The sequence below is a fragment of the Rhinopithecus bieti genome, unplaced genomic scaffold (assembly GCF_001698545.2).
Source record: "Rhinopithecus bieti isolate Rb0 unplaced genomic scaffold, ASM169854v2 scaffold_40150, whole genome shotgun sequence".
In the NCBI taxonomy this organism is placed as follows: Eukaryota; Metazoa; Chordata; class Mammalia; order Primates; family Cercopithecidae; genus Rhinopithecus; species Rhinopithecus bieti.
In genome coordinates, this window is record NW_016816382.1 from 199,843 (window position 1) to 220,171 (window position 20,329).

Here is a 20,329-nt window from a genome sequence, read left to right on the forward strand (position 1 = left end):
CTCAAAAAAAAAAAAATTAGCTGGGCATGGCGACGGGTGCCTATAATCCCAGCTACTTGGGAGGCTGAGGCAGGAGAATTGCTTGAACCTGGGAAGCAGAGCTTGCACTGAGCCAAGATCGCGCCACAGCACTCCAGCCTGGGCGACAGAGCGAGACCCCGTCTCAAAAAAAAAAAAATGAAAATAAAAATAAGTTATTACATGTAGCGATACCTTGGTTTATCTCAAAGAAAGAAGCAATAATCCATCTTGCTGTATTCCATCTTCTCAAACATTTATTGTAGTCAACTTATTGGCTGCTTCCGGTATACAATTGACCCTTGAACAACATGAGGATTAGGGGCACTGACCCCCTCCGCCCATACAGTTGAAAATCCATGTATAACCATTAACTCTCCAAAAACTTAACTACTAATAGCCTACTGTTGACCTGAAGCCTTATTGATAAACAGAATTACATATGTTTGTTATATACTATATTCTAGTAAGCCAGAGAAAAATGCTATTAAGGCAAAAAGAGAAAATACATTTACAGCACTGTACCGTGTGTACAGATCACGAAGTTTATGTTGTCTGTCTGAAATGGCAGACAATTATAGCTGCAGACCTTAGTCTATGGTGCATATCAAGCAGTTCAGCTTTTTCTTGAAGTATCATGACTATTCTGTGCTTGTTGGCAGCACTTCCAGTGCTACTAGCAGCACTTTGGGTCCCGTGATGTTATTCAAGTTTTACAGTATTGCACTAAAGACAATGAAAAATAGGAGAGAACTGCAAGAGATCCATTTTTACTGTGATAGGCAATTTCCTGGAGACATAAACAGCTTACATGGAGATGATTAGCATGATAGGGCTTTTGTTTTTTTTTTTTTGGAGACAGAGTCTCACTCTGTCACCCAGGCTGGAGTGCAGTGGTGTGATGTCAGCTCACTGCAGCCTCCACCTCCTGGGTTCCAGCGATTCTCCTGCCTCAGCCTACCGAGTAGCTGTGATTATAGGTATGCACCACCACACCCAGCTAAATTTTGTGTTTTTGGTAGAGACAGAGTTTAACCACGTTGGTCTCAAGCTCCTGACCTCAAGTGATCTGCCTGCCTTGGCTTCCCAAAATGTTGGAATTACAGGCGTGAGCCACTGCACCTGGCCTTCCTGGCATTTTAAGTGGATACTTAGGGCAGACATTTGAGCTCATTGCAATACCAACAAGAGGTGCCTATGAAATTATTACAGTGTATAGTATGTACTATAGTTCGTTTTATGCAGTTACTATTATTATTATTATTTTGAGACAGGGTCTTGCTCTGTCATCCAGGCTAGGGTGCAGTGGCATGATCACGGCTCACTATAGCCTCTACCTCCTGGGTTCAAGCAATCCTCTCACCTCAGCTTCTTGAGTAGCTGGTACTACAGGCACATGCCACCATATTCAGCTAATGTTTGTATTTTCTGTAGAGACAGAGTTTCGTCATGTTGCTCAGGCTGGTCTCCAACTCCTGAGCTGAAACAAACTGCCTACCTTGGCCTCCCAAAGTGGTGGAGATTATGGGGGTGAGCTACTGTGCCTGGCCCAGTTATTATTTAATACTGTATCTTTACATTTGCTTACATTTCTCTAGACTGTGAATGACACCAAGTATGGCCTGTAAGTGTGTGTGTACGTTTTGATAAATTTTAACTTTATAATTTGTGTACATTTTATAGCAATAAATGACAAAATAGACTATTATCTATCTATATATCTTAAAAATTCAAGACTTTTTTTTTTTGACATGTCTAGGCTACACAGTTTGTCTGCAAGTTTTTTCCAATTGTCACAGATCTCCAAAAATTTTTCTAACGTGTTTATTGAAAAAAAATCACAGGCTGGGCATGGTGACTCCCACCTGTAATCTCAACACTTCGGGAGGCCAAAACGGGAAGACCACTTGAAGCCAGGAGTTTGAGACCAGCCTGGGCAGCATAATGAGACCCTGTTTCTACAAAAAATTTAAAAACCAGCCAGGCGCAGTGGTGTGCGCCGAGGTAGGAGGATTGCTTCAGCCCAGGAGTTAGAGGTTGCAGTGAGCTACAATCATGCCACTGTACTCCAGCCTGGATGACAGATCAAGACCCCATCTCTTAGAAAAACAAAAATCCACCTGTAAATGGACACTTGCAGTTCAAATTTATGTTGTTCAAGGGTCAACTGTGATTACATATATAAAGGACAATAGTTGTTTTATCACATTTAAGTAGCATTTTGGAGGGGAATTTAAAAGATGGATTCTGAAAGTGTTATGAGGAGTTCTAGCACACCGGTATAAATATATGTTCCTTCCCCAGTTATCTTACATCAAACAAAAAAGCCTCATGTTGATATACAGCTTGTTTTAAAAGTTATTTACGACATACTGGAGAAGAAAGTTTTTGACAGATACAGCAGTCAATGGCCATAATTTATTTAAAAAAAAAAAAACCTCAGCTAGGTGTCGTGGCTCACCTATAATCCCAGCACTTTGGGAGGCCAAGGCAGATGGATCACCTGAGGTCAGGAGTTCGAGACCAGCTTGGCCAACATGGTAAAACCCCGTCTCTACTAAAAAATGCAAAAATTAGCCAGGTGTGGTGGTGGGCAGCTGTAGTCTCAGCTACTCAGGAGGCTGAGACTGGAGAATTGCTTGAACCCGGGAGGTGGAGGTTGCAGTGAGCAGAGATTGCTGGGGTGAGAGAGTGAGACTTCATTTCATAAAAAAAAAAAAACTCATTCAAATCAATAAGGAACACTAAGTCTGTTAGGAAAATGGACTAACTTGAATGGATCACCAACAAAATTTAAAATTTAAATAGCTCGTGAACATGAAAAAATTGTTCAAACTCACTGGTTAGCAATGCAGTGCACATTTAAAGCAATAATACTATTTATTATGAATTAAATTTGCAAAGATCTAAAGAATATTTGATCAGAGATAGTATTCAGGGGCTTCTGCTCCTCATGTGTCATGTAAAGCAGTATAACCTAGTTTCTGCCCTTTGGTTTAGTAATTCTGCCTTCATGACTCTGTTTTTCAGGAAGTATTATTTGATAAAGGTTCAATAAGAGAATGAGGCTGGGTATGGTGGCTCACGCCTGTAATCCCAGCACTTTGGGAGGCCAAGGCGGGTGGATCACCTGAGGTCAGGATTTCAAGACCAGCCTGACCAACATGGAGAAACCCCATCTCTACTAAAAATACAAAATTAGCTGGGCATGGTAGCACATGCCTGTACTCCTAGCTACTCGGGAGGCTGAGGCAGGAGAATGGCTTGAACCCGGGAGGCAGAGATTGCAGTGAGCCAAGATTGCACATTGCATCCAGCCTGGGCAACAAGAGCAAAACTCCATTTCAAAAAAAAAGAAAGAGAATGAACAATTGTATCTATATGATGATTATGTCACTGATTAAAATTATCTTTATGAAGAATTAATGAGTTGGGTTCAGTGGCTCATACCTGTAATCCCAGCACTTTGGGAGGCCATGGTGGGAGAATCAGTTGAGGCCAGCTGTTCAAGACCAGCCTGATCAGCACAGGGAGACCCCATCTCTACAGATACTTTTTAAAAATTAGCCAGATGTGATGGCACCTGCCTGTGGTTCCACCTACTTGGAAGGCTGAGATGGGAGGATTGCTTGAGCTGGGGAGGTTGAGGCTGCAGTGAGCAGTGATCATGCCACTGCTCTCCAGCCTAGGCAACAGAGTAAGACCCTGTCTCTAAAAATAAAAAAAAAATTTTTTTAAAGAAAAATTAGCAGTAAAATGGGAAATAATCATAAATGAAAAGAGTAACAATACGAAGTGAAAAGAATAACAATACAAATTATACAGTTTTTCTGTTTTAAACTATATAGAAACATCAAAGGAAATATACGGAATTGTGTATTAACCATTAGTTCTAGGTAATATGATTTTGAGTAACTTTGTATTTTATAATTATCTGTTGAAAAAATAGTTTCATAAAAGTGACAATGTGACCTTGTGGCAAAAAGCCAAGATGTAGTTAATTAGTGAATTCAAAATTCTGAGAATAGCATAATCAGTGAGAGTATGGTGTTGGAGAAAGCTCTGGAGATTGTTGCAGTTGAACCCTAGGCCCTGTCTGATTTATGTTTGTGACAGTGAGGGTGCTGTGGGAATGCATTCTAGGTAGTAGGAAGTATACAGGTCAGAAGAATAGTACTGGAACTGCAACAGTGTAGGAGAGACTTAAAATGGATGCCTGATTAGTGTATATGTAAGGCTGATAGGGCCAACTTGTAATCTTTGAAAGTCTATATTGGTGGTGCTGCATATCTGTGATGTGTTTACTCTTTTCAACAAAGTAGTGTTATTTGTCTGCTTTGCGGAGAGGTGATATGATATAGGGATCAAGAGCGTGGGCTTTGGTTTCAGATTAAGTTAAAAAATCTGGCTCTATCACGTGACCTTGGGCAGACTACTTAATACTCTTATATTCCCAGTTGTCACATCCATAAAACTGGAATGGTAATAAAAGCTACTCCATAGGGTTGTTGTGAAGATTAAGTGCAGTATATTGTACTTAACTTCTATTACATCGTGCTTGGTGCGGTACCTGGCATTTGGTAAATATTGGACAAATGTTTGTGCTATCATTGTTGGAAAGAAAAATTACGATATAGGGAGAATAGGTTTGAACCTTGTTTTTTTTTTTTTTTTTTTTTTTTTTTGAGATGGAGCCTTGCTCTGTTGCCTAGGCTGGAGCATAGTGCCACAGTCTTGGCTCCCTGCAACCTCCACCTCCTGGGTTCAAGCAATTTTCCTACCTCAGCCTCCCGAGTAGCTGGGACCACAGGCTCATGCCATCACACCTGGCTAATTTTTTGTATTTTTAGTAGAGATGGGGTTTCACCGTGTTAGTCAGGATGGTCTTGATCTCCTGACCTCATTATCTGCCTGCCTCGGCCTCCCAAAGTGCTGAGATTACAGGCGTGAGCCACCACGCCCGTCCTGAACCTCTTATAAAAATTCAGAATGAGGGTGAAAAGTTGCATCTAACTGTAAAGCACAAACTTTTCATCTTTCTCAATATTTTTCTTAACCCATATGTTTACATTGTTTCCCTATATTGTCTTTTCCTTTTCTATTTTATAAAGCTCTTTTTGAGAACCATCAAAACTGTATTCCTTGCAGTTACTAATGTGTTCTTATTTCAGACCCAAATACAACAGCTTCCTTTCCTGCAAACAGGAAATACTCTATTTCTTATTTCTTTTAGATGAATCGGCTTTAGATAAAATAATAGAAAGATGCCTCAGGGATGATGATTATGGCTTGATGGAAGAATTCCAGCAATATTGTGGCAGCTCAGAGGAGGATCACAGTAATCAGGGAAATTCAAAAGGAACAGTCACACAAAAAACTCTTGGCAGTGGCAATAGGGGTGAGGAATTTGACCCAGATAAAAGCCCCTTTGGACATAATTTCAAAGAAACTTCAGACTTACTTAAACATCTGAGAGTCTACTTGAGGAAGAAATCTCGGAGGTATAATGAAAGCAAGAAACCCTTCAGTTTTCATTCAGACCTTGTTCTGAACCGCAAGGAGAAAACCACCGGAGAAAAGTCACGGAAATCTAATGATGGTGGGAAAGTCTTAAGTCACTCTTCAGCTCTTACTGAACATCAGAAACGTCAGAAGATTCATTTGGGGGATAGGTCCCAAAAATGCAGTAAGTGTGGGATAATCTTTATTAGAAGATCAACTCTTTCTAGGAGAAAAACCCCTATGTGTGAGAAATGTCGGAAAGATTCATGTCAAGAAGCAGCCTTAAATAAAGATGAGGGAAATGAGACTGGAGAAAAAACTCATAAATGTAGTAAGTGTGGAAAAGCCTTTGGCTATAGCGCCTCACTCACCAAACATCGGAGAATTCACACTGGAGAAAAACCCTATATGTGTAATGAATGTGGAAAAGCTTTTAGTGATAGTTCATCACTCACACCACATCATAGAACTCACAGTGGAGAGAAACCCTTCAAATGTGATGATTGCGGGAAAGGTTTCACCCTAAGTGCTCACCTCATTAAACATCAGAGAATTCATACTGGAGAAAAACCTTATAAATGTAAAGACTGTGGGAGACCCTTCAGTGACAGTTCATCTCTTATTCAGCACCAGCGAATTCATACTGGAGAAAAACCCTATACATGTAACAATTGTGGAAAATCCTTCAGTCATAGCTCATCCCTTTCCAAACATCAGAGAATTCATACTGGAGAGAAACCCTATAAATGTGGCGAATGTGGAAAAGCCTTTAGACAGAATTCATGCCTTACCCGGCATCAGAGAATTCACACTGGAGAAAAACCGTATTTGTGTAATGATTGCGGAATGACTTTTAGCCATTTTACATCTGTGATTTATCATCAAAGACTTCATTCAGGAGAAAAACCCTACAAATGTAACCAATGTGAGAAAGCCTTCCCAACCCATTCACTGCTTAGTCGTCATCAGAGAATTCATACTGGTGTAAAACCTTATAAATGTAAAGAATGTGGGAAGTCCTTCAGTCAGAGTTCATCTCTTAATGAGCACCACCGAATTCATACAGGAGAGAAACCCTATGAATGTAACTATTGTGGTGCAACCTTTAGTCGAAGCTCTATCCTTGTAGAACACCTAAAAATTCATACCGGAAGGAGAGAATATGAATGTAACGAATGTGAGAAGACATTTAAAAGTAATTCAGGCCTCATTAGACATCGGGGATTTCATGCTGCAGAATAATCCTGGAACTACATTAAGGTGGGGGGAATTTAATTCAAATTGTCAGTTACTGAAACCCTGGGATATAAACTTAAAATATTGATCAGTAGCTGCAACTTTCATAAATTCAGTTAGGAAAAATATTCTTTTGCCCATTCATCCCTCTTCTTTTCAAGAATGGCAACAGCTGGTAAACAGTAATTAGTTGGTAAAGTCACTGGAAAGGGAAGAATGCAAATTGATTCTGAGGCCAAACGAATTGGAAAAACTCTTTTCTTCAGGGGATTGCCCTCTGATTTCTTGCACTACCATGTAGTGTGATGGAAAGAGAACTTGACTGCAGTCAGATAACTTGGATTCTGTCCCAGTTTGCCAACCAACTTGCTGTATACACCTTGGACAAGTCATTTGACCTTTTATTTTCTTTACCAGCAGAATGAAGGGATGGGACTAATGATTTTGTCATTTTGGTTTTTTAGTTTTGGTTTTTTGATATTCCTGATAATCTCTGAAGCTGTGGACATAAGTTTTTTTTTTTTTTTATTTGTCATTACTTTCAAGTTTCTCTAGTGAAGAATACCACTATTCAGGATGCTGGACTTCTTTTTTTTTTTTTTTTTTCCGTTTTTTTTTTTTTGGGATGGTGTCTCACTATGTTGCCCATGCTGTTCTTGAACTCCTGGGCTCAAGTGATCCTTCCATCTCAGTTTCCTGAGTAGCTGACATTACGGGTACACTCCACCAAGCCTGGTTCCCGGGATGCTGGACTTCTAGCTTAGTGAGAATGCAGTGTAGTTGTTGAAAACTTTGTGCAGGAATCCCTGAAATGCTGTAACTAGGAATGGGCCAGTGAAGCTCAAATGACTTTTCCTTGAGGGAGTATTTTAATTGGCCAAGGGAGCTCTTTTTCTTTTGGCATTGGCCAAAGGGACTGAGAAGCCAGAGAGCTTGCACAGGAGTCATCTCAGCCGTGAGAGTAACAGTCCTAGGAAAATAGATGGGGGCTGAGGCGAAGGAAGTGTGCTGAAAACAGAGCCGTTCTGGATGGATTTTGGTTTGCAAAAATTCTACTTTAAAACAATTTTGCCTGTAGCAAGTACATTTTTTTGCAACTGGAGTGTAAGCATTCTGTATGGCAGCAGTTAAAAGCTGTTCTAACAATTTGCTTGGGGTGTGCGTGTGTGTGTGTGTGTGTGTGTGTGTGTGTGTGTGTGTATGTATACATTGTTGCCGCTGTCTAAAATTGGGGCATTCCATACTAAAAACAATGCTTGTCTTAAAAAATTATAAGGGCTAACAACACTGGGCTTATATTTCTGTAAAGCGCTCAGCTGGTCCTGGGTAGCAGCTGCCACCTTTTGATGGGGAATCTACTTTCTGACTTAGCTAGTTCTCTCATGTATGTAACCTGACTTTCCCACCGTAGGAATGTTATGTTATAACCCCTACCATTTGGAGAATAGATACCCTAAAATCTAAAGAGACCCCATTGATAGCAAGTAAAGTTCAGGGAATGGATGTAGAATTGATACAGAAAAAATTTTCAGTTAAGTTTTCTTTCATGAAATTAGACCTCAGAGGAATGGAATATACGGGTATTGGTGGATTATTCCTTATAAATTTTATTGGTGGAGTCTGAATAATAATTTCCAACTGAAAAAGGAACTTAAGGCCCTGAATGAGTGAGATTTTGGCTTCAGGTCATAGGGTTCTGGAGAAACCCCATTGACAATGGTCTAGAAATAAGTTCCTAAAGTTGAAATTGTAGGCAGCTCCTATAGAAAGAGAGCTAAACAAGAAAATTCTTGGTTTATGGAAGTAAAGCGATCCTTAATGCTGATCTTAGACTCAGGAACATTTACTGTGACTAATGTATGTAGGTGTGAAATGCTACCTCTGGGAGAAGGTTTTTGCTGCCTCCCCAACCCCAAGCCTGCAGTTTAAATATTGCCATGTGATAAATTGGTCTGCATAGTTATTGCTCAGCAGACCAACCAATCACATGCTAGCCATGAAAGGAATGTTTATAATGAGAATCATTCATGATGGTTTTAAGTTTTTGTCTGAAAAGACAAAACACTTGGTTTAAGTTTTGTTTTCTGAAAAATATAATTTGTAGAAAGAGTTGAAGAAGCATGTGAAAGACTTCAGAAGAGATTTGTTCCAGGATGATTACTCTTAGACTCCCTAACATTCATAACAATGTTTTATCCCAGTATCCATTGGGAATCTAGAGTGTAAACATTTTTTTAAACGAATTTACTGAGGTACAAATTACATATCATTAAAACCATATCAAGTGTACAATTCAGTGAATTTTAGTAAATTTGCTGAGTTGTGTAACCATTACCATAATCCATTTTTTAGAACATCATCCCAGTAAGATCCCTTATTCCAGTTTACAGTTAATCTCCCTTCCAACTTCTAATCCCAGGCACCCACTACTCAGTCTACTTTGTGTCTCTAGAGTTGTTTTTTTCTGTACATTTTATGTTATATGTGATCTTTCCATGTTTTTTCATTAATGTGTTTTAAGTTCATCCATATTGTAACATACTAGTACTTTATTCCTTTTTATCATGAATAACATTACATTATGTGGATCCTTTGTACATTCACTAGTTGAAGAACATTTGAGGTTTTCCAGTTTTGCCTGTTAGGAATAATGCTGCTTTTTGGTATGCAAGTGTTTTGAACATTAGCGTGCAAACCTTTGTGTGGACATGTTTTCATTTTTCTTAGGCAGATGCCTGAGGGGAGTTGCTTTGTCATATGGTAAATTTTTGTTTAACTTTGTTAGGAAACTGCCAAATTGTTTTCCAAAGTGATCGCATTACTTTACATTCTGACTAGTAACATGTGAGGGTTCCCATTTCTCTACAATCTTGCCAGTCATTGTCTGTTTTTTAAAAATTGTACCCATTCTAGTGTTTGAAATATTCCTTTGTGGTTTTAACTTTGATTTTCCAGATGATGAATAATGTCAAAGCATCTTTTATGTGCTCTTCAGCCATTCATGTATCTTAGTGAAGTGTTTTATTGCCAGATTTTTTGTCTATTTAAAAATGGAGTTGCTGATATTGTGTTGTAGTCCTTTTTATTGTGGATATAAATCCTTTATCCAATATGAACTTTCTAAATACCATGTACTAGCTACAGAGGGCAGCCTCAAACTCTGTTGGATAATAATTTATCAAAGTATTGATTTCAGTAGCTAAGTCTGTATAATTGCCTGCAGGACATTCACTCTGCCCATCACCCAAATATTTAAATTCACTTTTGCATTAAGTCACATTATCAAAAGGCTTTAAACGTCTTTTGATTCCTTATAGGATTGCTTTTATTAAGAGCACTGTGACACATTTTACTTTAAAATGAAGTCCTTGCTTTAAATAATGTTCCCTCTTAATGAGCTTGTGTAAATTTTTTTTCATGTCACAAGACAAGGCAAGGTTTTTGTCAATAAATTAACTTTATTTATTTTAGAATTACTTTTAATGTAGTAAAATATATATAGCGTAAAATTAACCATTTAAACACTTTTTGGTTATACAACTCAGTAGCATTTAGATAGGTTCACATTTTTTGCAGTCATCACCACTGTCCATCTCCAGAACTTTTTCATCATCCCAAACTGAAACTCTGTACTCCTTAAACAATAATGCCCCATTTTCTCCTCCTTAGGCTCCTGGTAACCACTGTTCTACTTCCTATCTGTACAAATTTGTTCTAATTACTTGGCATGAATGGAATCATACAATATTTGCCCTTTTGTGTGTGGCTTATTCCACTTAGCATTATGTTTTCAAGGTTCTGCTGTGTCATAGCACGTATCAGAATTTAATTCCTTTTTAAGGCTGAATAATATTCCATTTAATTCCTTTTTAAGGGTGAATAATATTCCATTGTACTTGTATACCACATTTTGTTTATCCTTTTATCTGCCAGTGGACATTTAAGTTGTTTCCACCATTTTGGCTATCAAGAATAACATTGCTATAATCAGTGGTGTTTTCTGTTCTTTTAAGTATATACCTAGAAATGGAATTGCTTTATCTTATGATGATTCTATGTTTAACTTCCTGAGGAAATGGAACTACACTATTCTAAATTCCCACCAGCTATGTGCAAGGGTTTTTTCAATATCCCCGGCCTTGCTAACACTTTCTATTTCTTTTTTATAACAAACATCCTAATGGGTTTGAAGTGGTATCTTATTCTAGTTTTGTTTTGCATTTCCCTAGTGATTAGTGATGTTGACTGTCTTTTTATGTGCTTATTGACCATTTGTATCTCTTTGGAGAAATGTTGATTGAAGTCCTTTGCCTTTTTTTTTTTTTTTTTTTTGAGACGGAGTCTCGCTCTGTCGCCCGGCTGGACTGCAGTGGCCGGATCTCAGCTCACTGCAAGCTCCGCCTCCTGGGTTTACGCCATTCTCCTGCCTCAGCCTCCCGAGTAGCTGGGACTACAGGCGCCAGCCACCTCGCCCGGCTAGCTTTTGTATTTTTTAGTAGAGACGGGGTTTCACCGTGTTAGCCAGGATAGTCTCGAACTCCTGACCTCGTGATCCGCCTGTCTCGGCCTCCCAAAGTGCTGGGATTACAGGCTTGAGCCACCGCGCCCGGCCTGCCCATTTTTTAATTGGTTTTGTTGCCGTTGTTGTTTAGATGTAGAAGTGCTTTGTATACCCAGAATATATAAAGAACTTTTCAGGTAAATGATTTGCAAATACTTTCTTCCATTCTGTGTGAGTTGCCTTTTCATTCTATTCCTAATGCTCTTTGAAAAAAGGTTTTAATTTTGGTGAAGTTCAATTTTTCTATTTTTTCTTTCGTTCCCTGTGCTTTCGTTGTCATGCCCGAGAAACCATTGCCAAATCCAATGTCATGAAGCTTTTCTCCTGTTCTAAGAGTTTTGTAGTTTCAGGTCTTTTGTTTAAGTCTTTTAACCATTTTGATTTTTATGTATAGTGAAGGGCCCATCTTCCTTCTTTTGCATGCGAATATCCAGTTTTCCCAGCCCCATCTGTTGAAGAGACTATCCTTTCTGTATCATGCATTCTTTGCACTCTCGTCAAAGATCATGTGACCATATACATGCATGTTTATTTCTGACTGTCTACTCTGTTCCTTTGGTCTGTATGTTTGTCTTTATGCCAGTACCATGCTATTTTGATTACTCCAGTAATGTTTTGTAATCAGGATTACACTATGTTTTCCTGTAGTATGTTTTTGAAATGAGGAAGTGTGAGGCCTCCAGCTTTGTTCTTTCCCAAATTGTTTTGGCTATTCGGGGGTCCTTAAGATTTCAAATGAATTTTAGGATGGTTGGTTGGTTTTTGTGGAAAATGGCATGGAGATTGGGCTTGCATTGAATTTGTAGATCGCTTTGGGTAACGTGGACATATTAATAATATCAAACATTACATTCTGTAAACCCAAGGTGTCTTTCCATGTATTTGTGCCATCTTTAATTTTTTCAGCAATGTGTTATAGTTGTCATTGTACAAGCCTTTTGCCTCCTTGGTCAAGTTTATTCTTGAGTATTTTATTGTTTTTGATGCTGTTGTAAATGGGTCTTTGTTAGTAAAGCATAACTGAGTTTTGAGTGTTGATTTTGTATCTTGCAACTTTGCTGAATTTATTAGTCATAACAGTTTCTTGTGAAATTTTTGGGATTTTTAAATATAAGATTATGGCATCTGCAAATAGATCATTTTTCCTTCTTCCCAATTTGGATGGCTTTAACTTGCCAATTGCTCTGGCTAGGACTTCCATTACTGTGTTGAATAGAAGCAGCACTAGCAGGCATCTGTGCCGTTTCCTGAGATGCTTTCAATTTTGTATCATTCCATATGATGTTAGCTGTGGTTTTTTCATATTTGACCTTTATTATGTTAAGGTAATTTCCTTTTATTGATAAATTCTTGTTTGAAGGACAGTTTTGCTGGATATAGAATTCTCAGTTGACGGTTTTGTTTTGTTTTGTTTTGTTTTTTTCTCTCTGCGCTATGAGTATAACAACACCACAGGCTTCTAGCTTCCAAGGTTTCTGATGAGCAATCAGCAGTCTCACTGAGGATCCCTTTTATGTGATGATTTGCTTATCTCTTGCCACTTTTGAGAGTCTCCTTTTTCTCTTTGGATTTCAAGAGCTTGATTATAACTTGTCTTCGTGTCTCTGTGGGGTGATGGTAGGAGTCAGTTGCAGTGCTTGTTGCCATAGTTCAGAACCTGCACCACAAAGACCTTTCCAGTTCTGTAGAGTGGTTTATTGCTTTATTAGTGCAATAGAGAGTCACTGGAGGTTCTCTGTGTGTGTGAGTATATGAATAAATATTTAATTTTGTTTTGCTCTTGTTTTGTTTTCACCTCAGAATAGTTTTATCAGATGTGGAATTTCTTGATCATTGGGGAGAAATATCTTACGATTCTGAAAAGCACACCGTCAAAATGCTTTTCATAAAATGTAGCACATTTTAGGGTTTCTCCCTTGTGTGGAAGTGTTAGTGCCTATAGAGGTCTGAACTGAGAAAACTTCCCTCAAGCCAGAACACATGTGAGGTTCCTCTGCTGAGTGAATCCTTTGGTGCTCAGTAAGTTGCAACTTCCAATCAAAGTGTTTTTCACCCTGAGAAATTGGTGAGATACCTCTCTGGGAGTCTTTTTTATGAAGTCTGATGTAGAGAGGTTCTTCCAGGTTGGAGTTCTTAGGTCTCTCTCCCTTGTAGATGATCAGAGCAGGTCTGATCATCTACAAGCTTTGCTAAACCTACCTGTAGCTCTTCTGGGGTGGTGGTGGTGGTGGTGGCGACAGTGTTCCCCATTGATTTTCTAAATGTTTGTGGTTCTTTTGTAAAGTGGACCCTTGCCTTCTAAGTTAATGGTGAATGATACATATTCCCTTCATTTTTCTGCTTTGAAGCTTCAGTCTTCTTCATTTTCTCTTCTGATGTGTCAACACAGTCAGAACTTTCACTTAGCTCTTTGAGCATCTTTAAGGCAGTTGGTTTAAAGTCTGTCTAGCAAGTCAATGTTTGGTCTTCCTCGTGTCCATTTTTGTTGGTTTATTTTGTGCCTTTGAATGGTCCATACTTTCTTGTTTCTTTGTATGCATTGTGATTGTTTTTGTTGACAGCTAGACATTTGAATCTTATAATGTGGCAGCTCTGGAAATCAGATTATTCCTTTTCCCCCAGGGTTTTTTTTTTTTTATTTGTGTGTGTGTGTGTGTGTATGTGTGTGTGTGTATTGTGTGTTTTTTGTTTTCATTTTTGTTTTATTGTCGTAGACTGTCTCTGTGCTAGGGATCAGCCTGTGTTGAATGCCTAAAGTTGTCTCAGTTCTTTTCAGAGCCTGTGTTTTTCCCTGGGCAGGGGCAATGGCTTTCTAAATTCTCCTAGATACACAGTTTTTTGAATGTCCAGAAAAACAGGTGTCATCCCTTTTTTCTCCTGGAAGCCACTTTAGCCAGTTGGGGGTTGGGAGAATGGTAGCTTGCTTCTGTGTCTGCTCTTCCTCTGTGATCAGAAGTAGATATCTACAATCAGAACCCTGATATTTGGAGGAAGTGGCTTTTATTGTCCACCCTGGCAGCAGCAAGCTGAACCAGAAATGTGGGGTTGTGTCTCCACAGCTGCCTTCCATGGAGTGGGTGGGGGATGGGTAGCTGCTACTTCACTGAAGGCTGAAATCCACCAATGTTAACTGCAATTTACCAGTCAGGATTTCCCCTAGAAGCTACAAGTGTTCAGATGGACTCAATGTGCTCCCAAAATAATCACTTTAGGAACTTTCTGCCGATGTAATTATTATCTAGGTGGAGAGGTGGATTCCTGGGCCACTCTCTCCATGTCTTTGATTTTTCCTACTTTCTTGAAGATTTCTTCAACTTTATCTTCCAGCTCTACTATTAAATGTTGTGAATGTTTTATCTCTGCTGTCATATTTTTATTTCCAAGTGCATTATGTGATTCTCTGTTCCTTTTTTCTAATTGGTTTTGTTTCATAGGTGAAGTATTTTTTCTCTGAGCATGTTAATTATAGTGTGTTTCTGTGTTATTCTGCTCCCTGCATTATCGCTGTTTCCTTTGAGTTGTTTTTACCTGTTTTCTGTCTCTCACATTGGAGGCTTTCCTGAAGCCTCTGGTGATCTTTGACTATTTATATTTAAGAGCAGGGCTCTACAAGCTGATTGGAAGGTGTTTTAGGTACTTCAGCACCATCCAGCAGTAATATAATGTGAGCCACATACGTAATTTCAAATTTTGTAGTAGCCACTTTTAGAAAATAAAACAGGTAAAATTAAAAATGTGTTTTACTTCACCCAGTATATCCATAATATTTCATCGTGTAATCAATGTAAAAAATTATTGAGACATTTTATATTATTTTTTGCACTATTTTTGAAATCTGGTATGTAATGTGTCACAGCACGTCTTAATCTACACACAAAATTTTCATTTGTAATACTTAACTCACATTTAGATTTATAAAACATAGAGTTGATAAGTAGATTCACATAGTTCTTCTAAACATATTTTGTTGTTCTAAATATGCTTAATTCCAATAACTGAATTGAGTATCCAATTTTTTTTTTTTTTTTTTTTTCTGAGATGGAGTCTCACTTTGTCACCCAGGCTGGAGTGCAGTGGCGCGATCTCGGCTCACTGCAACCTCTGCCTCCTGGGTTCCAGCGATTCTCCTGCCTCAGCCTCCCCAGTAGCTGAGATTACAGGTGCATGTTGCCATGCCTGGCTAATTTTTTTATTTTAGTAGAGATGAGGTTTCACCGTGTTGTCCAGGCTGTTTTACAACTCCTAAGCTCAGGCAGTCTGCCTGTCTCGGCCTCCCAAAGTGCCGGTTTACAGGTCTGAGCCACTGCACACAGCCCCAATTTTTTTTTATATTTGCATCCGCATTAATAAAACTTATCTTTTATTAGAAAAATTCATTTAATATCTAGGCAAACGTATATCACTTTCAAAACTGTTTTTAAGCAAATTCAGTATCAATTCAGTTTATTAGCATCAAATTTGATGAGGCATTGTATAAATGGAAACAAAACAGTTTATCAGTACAACATACCGTTCTTCAGATTTTGCTTATTGCAACCATTTATTACATTTAAAATTTTCTGCATATTGACTCATTTGAAAAATATGTGAGTTATTCTGTTTTATTTGTATTATGAAATGTTTCTATTGTAAATAAATTCTTTTACCTGTCTAGCCAGGTCACAAGTTTTTCCAATTTTAGGAGCTTCAAATTTAGCTTGTTCGTATGCAGCGTGATATTAGAGAGAAAATGTGAATCACAGTGCTTTTTGTCTTTGATTGAATATTTGGTAAGCATTTCTTTTGTTTCAAGGAAATCTTGAATTGGATTTTCTAGTACACGAAATCCTTATAAAATTCTTTTGTAAGTCATCCAAGTAACATTGGTAAGTAAATAAGATCATTGGTTACATTATCTTTTTTTTCCCAGAAGTTTCATAAACTGTCAACATTCTATAGCTTTTGTGTGTATGTACTGAAGAATTATAACACCTGTATCCATGACTCGTTTCTTGGAGTCTGCTTCAGAAAACTGAACACAAATATTTTCAATGTGTATCATGCAATAGAATAAAGCAATGAGGGAAAACTTACCCTCTTGCTTTAAAATTCCAACACGGATGGTCTTTTGACTTAACATAGCTGGAGTCCCATCCTCGTGATAGAAACTAACTTTTCTGTCTCTAACTGAAATTCTTTGACAGATGGAAGATTGTCAAAAATATCTGCCATGAGTTTGAGCCTTTAGGCAATGAATTCACTTTTCATTGCCTTTACATGAATCGACATTGTGAATTTGGAGGTTCTTTGAGACAGAATATACCCAGAGTTTTCTTTGGACAGTGTCTTATATCAAACAGTTCATCTAAGGCTAAAGAAAATACTTGAAATTTTCAAATTTTGAATTAATTGGTCTATTAAAATATATATATTCTATAAGCAAAATATATTTTGTTCATGTATATCCAAGAGCAAAATTGTTTAATGGTTTCATTGAGATTTTCAATTTTTGTGAATGTCTTTTAAGGTCTTTTCCTCATCATTTTCTAAATACGATAACGTGATAATTTCTTCATCTCTCCATCTAAGGTTCTTCTTTGTATATGCACGTGTAAGAAGCTATTTTATAGCTTGCCAGGTTTACAAACTCAGATCCTTTTAAAAGCTGTTTAAATTGTTTCGTTAGAAATTTAACTCAGTTCATATGACTAATTTTGTGTATTCTTTTTTGACCTAAACTCACTAAATGGTTGCTAAAAATTACATGTCTTAAATATTGTGTTAAGTATTATCTACTATATATCTTTAACACTTTTGAATACAACAGACAGCTTTTCCATTTTGCTCTGCTGCAGTAAATTGCAATTGCCGTTCATCATTAAATGTGCACTATACTGTCTTCTAGTCGTCTTTCTTGACTATGCCAGTTGTAGTACCAGCTTCTGTATCTGCACTGAATTCTGCCTCAGTAATATGCCTTTGTTTAAAATTTAAATATTTTTTCATATTTTTTAACCTAGAAAATAATTATAATGAAAATATTAAGTATCTCATTTTAGGATTCCGATTTACATAGGTATCACTGTAACTTGTGCTGTTTGCATAGGTATACTCTATCTTGTGCTATCTGCATAAAATATCCAAGTAAACACATCTGTGCATAGAAAAAAAAATCATCTGAACTCAATCTGTTAATACTGTCTAGATTGGTGACGTGTTTACGTGTAACACTAGTGATAATGCACGTTCCTGTACAAGCATTATAGTACAACAGTGTCCTATGCGATGCAGTGGTTAAAGTGAATTGTAGTTCTATCAAAATAAAGATACATTTAGTGGAAATGTATTTGACTCTGCTTCTGTTTTTAAAATTGTGAAATGTGGCACTGTGTGCATTTCCATTTCTCACTAGCCTCAAGTGACTACCATATTGAGTTGCAGTAAGCAGTCCTAGCCTCAGAGAACCCAACAAATCGGAGTAGCTTAACCGAATCAAAGTTTATTCCCCAGGGGTCTTTCCAGTGTTTTGTTGCTTTCCCATAGTTTGTAGCCATGCTGTGTGGAGCACGTGATTTCCAACGTCCCAGAGGCAGGGAAAGGAAAAACTGGAGCATTGTGCATTGTTTTTAAGCACTAGCCTAGAAACAGCTGAGAACCACGGGTTTCAAACTAGGTGCCAAGGTTTCCCATGCCACTGTAGAGATCTCACATGGGCTTCCCAAGATATTTTAAAATCTTGAGATTATCACAACTACAACTATTGACATCACAAACTACTACTATTATGTTATTTGGAACTCACTACTTAGCAAATGGAATTGGTAGTTAACAGGTTTTTTGTTTGTTTGCCTGGGAGCATTGTGGAAAGATGGCCCTGGTACTATGGACACTGTAACTAAGAAAGTTTGTGAACCTCTGTCTTAGAAGTCACTTCTACTCTTCTGTTGCCCAGAGATCAATCATATAACCCTAACCTAACTTAAAGAGAGACTTGAAATACAACTTTCCCCTCGTTGTGGTGAGCACATAGATTATTTCTACCACAGTCTTTTCTTTTGGTCACCAATCTCTTCCCACACATAATGCATACAGTATCCATCCCCCTTATCCATGGGGGATATGGTCCAAGACCCCGAGTGGATGTCTACAACCTCAGATAGTACCAAACCCTGTATGTTGTATGTTTTGTCAGTCTGATAACCGAGAAGGCTACTAAGTGACTAACAGGCAGGTAGTATAGATGACATGGATATGCTGGACAAAGGGATAATTTGTGCCCTAGGAGGCACGGAGCAGGATGGCAAGAGGTTTCATCGAGCTACTCAGAACACACAATTTAAAACTTATGAATTGTTTATTTCTGGAATTTTCTATTTAATATTTTGGGGCCAAGATTGATTGAGGGTAACTGAAACCACGGAAAGTGAAACTTTAAATAAGGGGAGATCACTGTATTTTACCCAAGGGAGACAATCTGAAGTCTAATCTGCTCAGGGTTTACAACTAACGTCCAGGGTCTTTGAGTTAGAAACTTTGAGTGTCACCTACTTTTTGCCTTTGGGACCCTAAATGTCAGTGCCTGTTAATTTTCCTTTGAGAAGTGTAATTTCTCCAGAGGCTGCTCTTATAATTTCCCCAGAGAAGGATGTCCCAGTCAGCATGGGGGATATAAGCCTGGCTACCATTACTGGGGAGCAGGCAGAGGCATGCTGCATGGTGGGATAGGAGTTGGAGTTCATCCGCTTTTATTCAGACTTCCACTTAGTATCCTGTTTTTAGTCTTCTATCTTATTTCTATCCTCCTCCAGGCCCAGGGTGCCCAAGTTAATAGCCTATCAAGTTCTATTTGGTAAAAGATAATGCCTCTCATTTCCTGTGGGAATTGTGATGAATTGATAATCACCTGGCAAAATAAGGTAAGACTGGCAACTTGAGCTCAAACTGTTCTATGCACATTTTCAAACTCTTTTTAGCCTCTGATTTCCTCCCTACTTCCAGAAAACCTGATGCCTCCACCTCCTAAATCTTTCCAGATTCCATTAGTACCCCATCAGAAGGCAGTTGTGCTATATTCTACTGTGCTCTGTTAATGAAATTTTTCCTCTAAACAATATGTGTATTCTTTTCTCACACTGCTATAAAGAACTACCTGAGACTGGGTAATTTATGAAGAAAAGAGGCTTAATTGACTCACAGTTCTGAAGGCTATATAGGAAACATGGCTGGGAGGCCTCAGGAAATTATGGCAGAAGGGCAAAGGGGAAGAAAGCACATCTTCACATGGCGGCAGGGGAGAGCAAAAAGGGGGAAGTACTACACACTTTTAAACAGCCAGATCTCATGAGAACTCACTATCATGAGAACAACAGGAGGGAAATCTGCCATCATAATCCCATCACCTCCCACCAGGTCCCTCTCCCAACATTGTGGATTATAGTTCAACAGCAGATTTGGGTGGGGACACAGAGCCAAACTCTATCATTCTACCCCGGCCCCTCCCAAATCTCATACTTTCTCACATTTCAAAGCCAATCATGCCTTCCCAACAGTCCCTTAAAGTCTTAACTCATTCTAGCATTAACTCAAAAGTCCAAGTCCAAAGTCTCTTCTGGTACAAGGCAAGTCCTTTCTGCCTATGAGCCTGTAAAATCACAAGTCAAAAACAAGTTCATTACTTCTAAGATAGAACAGGGGTACAGGCATTAGGTAAATGCTCCCATTCCAAGGGGGAGAGATTGACCAAGACAAGGGGGCTACAGGCCCCATGCAAGTCCAAAACCCAGCGAGGCAGTCATTAAATCTTAGAGCTCCATAATAATGTTTGACTCCATGTCTCACATCCAGGGCATGCTGATGCAAGGTGTAGGCTTCCAAGGTCTTGGGCACCTCCACGCCTGTTACTCTGCAGGGTACAGCTCTCATGGCTGCTCTCAAGGGCTGTTGTTGAGTGCCTGTGACTTTTCCAGGTGCATGGCACAAGTTGTTGGTGAATCTACCATTCTGGGGTATGTAGGATGGTGGCCATCTTCTCAT

The 20,329-nt window shown here is 38.6% G+C and overlaps 1 protein-coding gene across 4 annotated transcripts in view; it reads left to right on the forward strand.

Moving 5' to 3' along the window:
- Positions 1-19,192, forward strand: part of ZNF483 (zinc finger protein 483) — a 31,235-nt gene extending 12,043 nt beyond the window's left edge. For 2 of the 4 annotated variants that reach the window (XM_017854819.1, XM_017854821.1), the window contains exon 6: positions 5,252-10,847. In XM_017854819.1, coding sequence (XP_017710308.1) covers positions 5,252-6,762 — 1,511 coding nt within the window. In that variant the 3' untranslated portion in view covers positions 6,763-10,847. Of the gene's footprint in view, positions 1-5,251; positions 10,848-19,104 lie in introns of those variants that run through there. The other 2 variants (XM_017854820.1, XM_017854822.1) reach the window with 2 other exon arrangements.
- Positions 19,193-20,329: the final 1,137 nt, after the last annotated feature.